Source organism: Akebia trifoliata, unplaced genomic scaffold (genome assembly GCF_017979445.1).
Source record: "Akebia trifoliata isolate Shusen 1 unplaced genomic scaffold, ASM1797944v1 Contig00224, whole genome shotgun sequence".
Lineage (NCBI taxonomy): Eukaryota > Viridiplantae > Streptophyta > Magnoliopsida > Ranunculales > Lardizabalaceae > Akebia > Akebia trifoliata.
The window spans coordinates 3,648-12,823 of NW_028236876.1; the positions used below are offsets into that span (position 1 = coordinate 3,648).

Sequence of the window (9,176 nt, forward strand, 5' to 3'; positions counted from 1 at the left end):
CTGTCAGACCCGTCATACCGACCTACGAGCTGATGGCACAGTTCCGAGCTTCGAATACATGCATTCGTCGGGATTAATAAACCGAGCCACGACCTCAAATCATTAATCTTGGCCCCTGATCGAGCCACGTGTCCGTGCTCAAGAATTTCCCCCCACAATACCCCCTCCCGAGGGCTCGGTCAGAATGATCGGGTACTCGGGAATATTAATAACAAAAATTGACACGTGGATGCGTCTCATTGGGTCTCAGCTAAGATTAATGATATCTTTATGGCGAATAAAGATATCGTTCTCACTTCTCGAGGGCGGCGGTCGGTTGGGCTATTATCGCAGTTCGCGCCCTGTCTGTTGGTTTAAACGGCGCAATTATTACAAGGAGTACACGTGGCGCCCGGAGAGTGGCATCGATTCGTGTGTAAAGGGTCGAACGGTCGTATTGGGTTTCTCAGCATTTAATGCCTCATTATTGACCTGGAAAAACCCTGTCCGTTGATTCTAAACGCGCATCTCGAGGCCTTCCTTATCTATAAATATCCCCCTCACCTCCTACTTTCATTCTCACTCTTGCTTTCCTTGCTGTTACGCTGCCCATTTGCCCTCTCGCGCGCCTACTTCTGCCTTCGCCGCGCCGCTGCACGACCGGTGACTAGAAGCATCCATCCATCCTTCTCGCGAGGGAAGAAATCAGAGAGGACTAAAAGAAAAAAGAAAAAGGTACAGCGGCCAGGGCCCCTTTCCCTCTCCTCCTAAACTCCTTCACCCCTTCCCTTCCTTTCTTTAAATGGCCAGGGGGAAATCTTATTCCCCCGCCTGCCCTCCCCTTGAGCTGGTTAGGGATACATTTGGTATCCCTGACAGCGTGGGCATGTCCTATGTGGATGATGCCACGCTGCTCAGAGGTAGTGCCCCGGGCATCACAGTGGTGCACTGGGGGCAACTAAGAGCGGGCCTCAGAGTCCCTCTAAGTAGGTTGACTCGGGAGGTCTTAACCTTTTATAGGAGGGCCCCTGGCCAAATGAGCGGAAACTTCTTCCGTCTCATCAGTGCTTTTGAGCACATGAACAGAAGTTTGGAGGAGGGCCTTCAGCTCGGGCTCTGGGACATCAGGGCCCAGTTTGCCCTAAAGAAGTGCCCGAATAGGCCGGGCTTCTTTTACTTGTCAAAGAGGAAAGGGAAGCCGTCCTTGGTCGAGCTGCCGGACTCGGACAAGGAATGGTTCTTGTTCCCGATCCAGATGGCCGGGCAATGGGAAAGCGCTCCAGGGGACGAGCTTCCCCCTCTTGCCTTCTCATCCTTCAACCCCCAAGGTGAGCTTTACTAATTGTTCCCGCCCTGATTCTTGTCATGCCCTTTTTCTGCGTTTCTCTGATCAGTTGGTTGAACGATACTGCAGATCCGAGCAAGGATAAGTTCCCCGGGGAGTCGGTGGTGATCGCTCATCTCCTTGCAAGCCCCGAACTCTACAACCGGGCGACAGCTCTTCTTCCCCCCACCATACGCCAATCCGACATGGCGCTTCGATCTAAGCGCCCTCCACCGATCCTCGGCTCAGATTCCGAGGACGACATTGCCGAGGTCCCCCCCGCCATACCTACAGGAGCTACCGAGATGAGGCGCGCCGCCCTAGTAGACGAAGAAGAAGAAGAAGAACACCAACCTCTTCTCAAGAGGTTGAGGAGGGGGCCTCGTTCTCCGGCCCCAATACTCCAGCTGCCACCCCCTCTCGCACCCGAGAACCCCAACCATCCAGCCGAGCCATCACAGACGTCCTCGGCTGGATCGGTGCAAAGGGGGAGCTTGCCCCCTCGTTCTCCATGGGTGGTACAACCCACGATCCGGGGGAGGCCGGTGTCTGATAAGGACTCTGCCTTATCCGACCCGGAAATAGCCCGGGCAGTATTTGATGCGTCTGCGCTCCCGCGCGACGTCGAGAAGGTTCGCCGAAGTTTTGCTGCAGACTCGGCGAAATTCTCTCTCGACGCGTTCCGAGCCCTGGCCGTGGTAAGTTACTTAATTCCTTTCTTCTAATCTGCTGCATATATATATTCTTCCTTCATTCCGCTAACGCAGTTTCTTTCTTCCTGATTAGGCTCAACACGCCATGGCCAAGCTTGTGGAATCCCGCGATGCTTCCGTGGACAGCCTTTGGTCCGCGGAAGGTCGCCTTCTTCAGCTACAAGCTGACAGGGATGCGGCTGCGGCCAATTCCCAGAAGCTCCAATCTAGCTTGGATAGCGCACTATCCGAGCTGGAGCAGAATAAAGACAAGCTGGCCCTGGCGGAGGGGAAGATCTCTTCCCTGGAAGAGCTGGTGAGGTCAAAGGAGGCGGAGCAGGAGAGAGCGCTTCAAAATCAGCTTAACTCCCTCCAAGCCCAGCTAGATTCTTCAGAGGAAGCCTGGGAGGCAGCTTACAACAAGCTGAAGGCTAAGCTGCGGAAAGCTGAGGCCGCGGCAAAGAGGCCGGAAGTGATCCCAGAAGCCACACAAACTGCTCCTCCCGAGCCGAGTCTTGAAGCCCCAGCTGCACCAACTGCCCCAGTTGAAGATCAGGCCCCCGATGACGCCGTGGCTACTATCGAAGCAGATGTATAGATTTTACTTTCTCCCCTTTTTGTGACCCATTTTTGTAATCCCGTATGTAATCAACGAAAGTATATATGAATAGATATTTTTCTGAAATTTTTGTGTCCTTTGCTGTTCTGCATTCTTTTTTCTGTTTATCATATTGAGGTCTATTGCTTAAGAAACAAGTGAAATAATTACCTATACCTAGCTCCTTAGGTTCGATCATAGGATTTTTCCATGGATTTGATGCTAGCAAAGAACCGGAGCTCCGATTCCGAACTAGACTCCATAGTTTATCTTGGCTCCCGTATAGGAGCTAAAGCTTTTCCTTCAAACCGACTCCCCAGTTGGGCTCGGCTCCTATGGAGGGGCCGAGGCTTTTCCTTAGACCAACTCCCCAGTTGGGCTTGGTCCCCGTGGTGGGACCAAGGCTTTCCTCCAAACCAACTCCTCAGTTGGGCTCGGCTCCTATGGAGGGGCCGAGGCTTTTCCTTAGACCAACTCCCCAGTTGGGCTTGGTCCCCGTGGTGGGACCAAGGCTTTCCTCCGAACCAACTCCTCAGTTGGGCTCGGCTCCTATGGAGGGGCCGAGGCTTTTCCTTAGACCAACTCCCCAGTTGGGCTTGGTCCCCGTGGTGGGACCAAGGCTTTCCTCCGAACCAACTCCTCAGTTGGGCTCGGCTCCTATGGAGGGGCCGAGGCTTTTCCTTAGACCAACTCCCCAGTTGGGCTTGGTCCCCGTGGTGGGACCAAGGCTTTCCTCCGAACCAACTCCTCAGTTGGGCTCGGCTCCTATGGAGGGGCCGAGGCTTTTCCTTAGACCAACTCCCCAGTTGGGCTTGGTCCCCGTGGTGGGACCAAGGCTTTCCTCCAAACCAACTCCTCAGTTGGGCTCGGCTCCTATGGAGGGGCCGAGGCTTTTCCTTAGACCAACTCCCCAGTTGGGCTTGGTCCCCGTGGTGGGACCAAGGCTTTCCTCCAAACCAACTCCTCAGTTGGGCTCGGCTCCTATGGAGGGGCCGAGGCTTTTCCTTTAGATAGCATGGCTGTTGGGCAAAGATGACTTTATTGATAGTATTTCTTTAAATTGAATACATTCCATGGTGATTGAATTTCATCACCGGTCGGAGTCTCCAAGTAGTAAGCGCCATTTTCCCCGACCTTTCGCACAATATACGGTCCTTCCCAATTGCAGCCGAGCTTCCCACTATTAATTTCCTTGGTATTAGAAAATACCTTTCGTAACACCATATCGCCGAACCTGAGTTCCCTACGATGTACCTTCCGGTCATAAGATCTCTTCAACACCTGCTGGTACCGTGCCAATCTCTCTATGACTCTGTCCCGTGTTTCATCCAACCAATCCAGATTCCGAGCCACCATTTCATCATTGACCTCCGTCTCTGCCACTTGTGACCTCATGGTGGGAACCTGTATCTCGGTTGGAATAACAGCTTCCGTACCGTAGGCTAGCGCGAACGGAGTGAATCCGGTTGCCCTTCTTGCCGTGGTTCGATACGCCCATAGGACGCTGTGTAGCTCGTCTACCCATCTTCCCTTGTGTTCCCCCAGCTTCTTCTTCAGGTTCGCAAGGATTGTCTTGTTCGATGCTTCAGCTTGGCCATTCCCTTGTGGATATCTCGGCGACGACTGCAGAGAACGGATTCCGTATTCCTTGAAGTACGATTGCACGCGGTTGCCCTTGAACTGAGTCCCATTGTCAGAGATCAACGCGTAAGGGATCCCGAATCGCGTTATGATGTGCTCCCATGTGAATTTGATAACTTCTTCCTCTCGAATCCGTGTAAGGGGAACGGCTTCCACCCATTTAGTAAAATAATCTGTAGCTACTAGGATGAACAGCTTACCCCCCTTTCCCCGAGGCAGAGGTCCAACAATGTCCAAGCCCCATATCGAAAATGGCCAGGGTGATTTCATGGGATGGAGTTCGCTGGCTGGCTGCAGATGCATGGGGGCATGTTTTTGGCATTGATCACAGGTCTTTACATACTTCTTACAGTCTTCCTGCATCCTCGGCCAGAAATAGCCCTGACTGATAACCTTATTGGCGAGCGACCGTCCTCCCGAATGATTGCCACAGATTCCCTCGTGGATTTCCGCCATTATGAGCTCGGACTCTTCTTTAGTAAGGCACTTAAGAAGTGGCCCCCCGAAGGACATTCTATACAACTCCTCCCCAACAAGAGTGTACTTGCTGACCTGCCGAAGTAACTTTCTGGCCTCCCCTCTGTCTTCTGGCAGTACCTTTGAACGCAGATACTGAGTAAATTCTTCTATCCATCCCGACGTTCTATCGACCTGTGCGCACTCCCTTTCCACATGTTCGATGCTTGCTTTAGGCAGGTATTCCACAGGTAAAGACCGTCCCTCCGTCTCCCCTAGCATTGAGGCAATGTATGCCAATGAATCTGCATGCCTGTTCTCATCCCTGGGAATCTGGCATATCTCCACTCGGTCGAACTTCTCAATCTCTCGTTTAACTGAGATCAGGTATCTCGCCATGCGTTCATCCTTCGCTTCAAATTTCCCGTTGCATTGGTTGGCTATAAGTTGGGAGTCGGTGCATAGTTTTACCCGGCCGATTTTCAACTCGCTCGCCATTCTTAGCCCGTGGATGACTGCCTCGTACTCAGCTTCATTATTTGATGCCCCATACCCGAGTTTGATGACCTTTTCTAATCTATCATTGCTCGGCGTTACAATTACTATTCCCACCCCCGAGCCTGAGTAGTTTGACGATCCATCGACAAAAATTCTCCATCCTGCCTGCTTGTCCCATAGCTCCACTTCTTCTGCCCCTTCGTCTTCATTTTCCAATTCTACCCAGTTCGGATCCTCAACCGGGAAATCCGCAAGGAAATCTGCCAATACCTGCCCCTTTATTGCTGTCCGGGACTCAAATTGTAAGTCGTACTCCCCGAGGATTACAGCCCACCTCGCCATCCTCCTTGACTTTTCGGCTCTGTTCATCATTTCTTTAAGCGGGGTGTCCGTCACAACTCGGATGCGGTGGGAAAGGAAGTACGGCCTGAGCTTGTGCGCCGAGTAAACGAGCGACAATCCCATCTTCTCCGTCCTGGTGTACTTAACCTCCGATATGCCCAATGTCTTGCTGACATAATAAATAGGATATTCCCGTCCCATTTCAACTTTAAAGAGAACTGAGCTTACCGATGATGGACTGGTCGCCAGATAAATCCCCAGCTCCTCTCCATCTTCCGGAGAGCTAAGGATCGGTGGCTGCCCCAAATACCTTTTTAGGTCGCTAAAGGCTTCCTCGCACTCCGTACTCCATGCAAAATTCTTCTCCTTCTGCAATAACGCGAAGAGCGGGCGGCATCGATCGGACACCCTGGAGATAAACCTGTTTAGCGCAGCTATTCTTTCTGCCAACTTCTGCACCTGCTTTTGGTTAGCGGGGCTCGGCATTTCTACCAACGCCCGGATCTGGTCTGGGTTTGCCTCGATCCCTCTCCTGGTGATAACGTGCCCGAGGAATTTCCCAGAGGAAACGGCGAAGACACTTCTTCGGATTCAACTTCATTTTGAAACTCCTCAGCCGATCAAATGTTTGCTTAAGGTCTGCCAGATGGTCTCCCGCTCTCTTGCTTTTTACCAACAGATCGTCGATATATACCTCCACAATCTTCCCGATCAATCCTTCGAACATTTTTGTCACGAGTCTCTGGTAGGTTGCCCCGGCATTTCTCAGACCGAACGGCATAACTTTAAAACAGAACAGCCCTTGCTCGGTAATGAATGATGTCCGTTCCTGGTCTTCCACTGCTAGGGGGATCTGGTTATACCCCGAATATCCGTCCATAAACGACATTCTCTCATGTCCAGCAGTGGCATCGACCAACCTATCAATCCTTGGCAGCGGGAAGCTATCCTTTGGGCACGCCTTATTCAGGTTCGTGAAGTCAATGCACACTCTCACCCTTCCATCCTTCTTCGGCACTGCTACTATGTTCGCTATCCATTCTGGGTACTCTACTTCCCTGATAAACCCGGCCTTCAAAAGCTTTTCGATTTCCTCATTCACCCCCTGCCTGAGGCGCGGCGACAGCCTCCGGGCTTCTGCCTAATAGGTCGGAAGCTTTCATCAACATTTAATCTATGGCACGCCACCGACGGGTCTATCCCAGGCATGTCCTCCAATGACCATGCGAATACATCCTTGTTTGCCCTCAGAAGTTGGAGTAGTGCTGCCCTCTCCTCCTGCGACATCGTGGTACCAACACTAACTATCTGTCCTCCATCGCCCCCGAGATCCACGGCTTCGACTTCCTCAACTGTTACTTGCTGCTCGCGCAGCGGCTGCTTCTGTAATTGCTACGAAGATTCATTAACAGTTGGAGTTACCTTTCTCTTCTTCGGTGGGACGGCCTCGGGGCCTCGATCTCGCTTCAAAGCCAGGTGAAAACACCTCTGCGCCATCTCCTGATCTCCCCTGATTTCCATTATTCCTTCCTTACCCGGGAAACGAATAACTTGATGATAGGTTGACGGGACTGCTTTCATCTCGTGTATCCATCTCCGGCCCAAGATCGCGTTATAAGCCGAGTCTGCATCTATCACCACAAATCTTGTCATTACCACTTTAGACCCTGCTGAGATCGGGAGTGTGATTTCTCCCACTGAGTTGCTAGCGGCACCGTTGAACCCATAGACGAGGGTCGGCGTTGGCTCCAAACTTCATAAAACCCCCATTCTCTTAGCCGCGCTTAGGAAGAGAATGTCCACCGCGCTCCCCGAATCCACAAGTATTCTTCGGAGCTCGACGTTTCCCACTGGAAGCGCGATTACTAACGCGTCCTGATGGGGCCCTGCCGTCCCCCTTAGGTCACTCTCTGTGAATACGATTGCCCGGGGATCTGCTCCGTGGTTTGTCGTTCCAACTACCCGTACTCCTAACGCCACACTGTTAACCCCGACCATATGTCGGATCTTTTTTACCTTTTCCCGAATCTCACGCCTAGACGGCACTTCGGCCCCTAATAATCCTGTGATGGTATGAATTATCCTGCGCTCTTCCGTCTCTCGACGCCCTCCTTTAGCTGGCCTTCTTTGCTCGGGCTTTCGCTCAGCTCTCTCGGTAGTCTCCCCACTTCTCCTTCCTCCCGCGGAAACATAACCTTTGAGCTTCCCTGCATCGATCATATCCTAGATGATATGGCGCAGCCTGTAGCAGTCCTCAGTAGGGTGATCCTCAGCCTCATGATACTCGCAGAATGGTTTCCCGGGTTTCCCCTTATACCCTCGTGGCGGCTGAACGAAATCGGGCTCCCCCCTTATGTGCCTCAGTATCACGGATAGTTTTTCGTTGAGCGGGGTATACACCCGGCCTCTTTTCCACCATGACTGCTCGTTCGAATCTCTCCGCCTTTTCTTACTTCCTTCCACTCCGGGGTGGGTCGGTACCTTTGGAGCGCCTGTCTGGGTGCTTCTTCTTCTGCCCTTCACAGATTCCTCCACCAGGATGTACTTTTCCACCTTCGCATACAAATCTTTTAAACGAGTAGGATCAGACTTGATCAAGGACTCATGCAACTGTGTTCCCGGGATCACCGCAGCGATGCACACTGCGCATGCTGTGGCCTCGTCCATGCCTTCTACGTCCAGGGCTCTCGTTCGAAAACGGGTTATGAACGACCTAATACTCTCCCCGGGCTCCTGTTGAAGGTTAAATAGAGTGTTAACTCCGACCTTCTTCCTTCGCAGGTGCACGAACTGCCCAACGAACGTTTCTTCCAGCTCGGAAAAGTTCGTAATGGACCCAGCTGGTAAGGCCTGGAACCACATCATGGCCCCGAGCCTCAAGGTTGACGGAAACAGCTTGCAGAGCAACGGATCATCATTTTGGTACAGCACCATTTGACTTCTGTAGTGCAGTATATGGTCCATGGGATCTCGCGTCCCGTCGTAAGTTTCAAACTTTGGCATGTGGAACGACCTGGGTGGTTCTGACTTCATTATCGCCTGCGAGAATGGTGTCCCTTTGAGCTCCCGAATTGCGTTCCGTACCTTTTGCGCGGGATCCTTTCCTCGCGCGAATTCCTCATCCCTCCTTTTGAGCATCTCCTCCACTTCCTTCCTCGTCATGGTTTCTTTAACTTCGGAGCTTCCCTGCTGCGTTTTTACTGCTGCGTTTTTACTGCTGCTGAATCTTCAGTCCAATCTACCTCCGTTCTTGCCGTTCGAACAGGATGGTCGCTACTCTGCTCTGCCCCTGGGCCTTCCTCGGTCTCCGCACGCTCGCCTAACCTTTGCCTGAGCTCTTCGTTTTCCTTTCTTATTTTCACTATCTCATCATTTTGTTTCTCCAACCCCCTGCGCATTTCCTCCCTCATCTCTGTGAGTAAGTTGTACATTGCTAGCATTGGATCCGGCGCATTTGGGGGCGAGTCTGCTGGTAGTAGATTTGATGGTTCTCCACGGTTTTCGCCTCTAGCTCTTCCCATATTGGTCGTTTTTCTCCTTGTAAGTATCCCACAGACGGCGCCAAATTGTAGATGCACGAAATGGCACTACACTTTCCTTCTCTTTAAGCTCGGGGGGACCTGCAAAACAGCCCACTCCGACGATC

General features: G+C 52.2%; 1 protein-coding gene across 1 annotated transcript; it reads right to left on the bottom strand.

Moving 5' to 3' along the window:
* Window positions 1–7,753: 7,753 nt before the first annotated feature.
* Window positions 7,754–8,692, bottom strand: LOC147381842 (uncharacterized). The gene has a single exon (XM_086429891.1). It carries the CDS (start codon window positions 8,690–8,692, stop codon window positions 7,754–7,756), a length of 939 nt encoding a protein of 312 aa, XP_086286017.1.
* Between the last annotated feature and the right edge of the window lie 484 nt (window positions 8,693–9,176).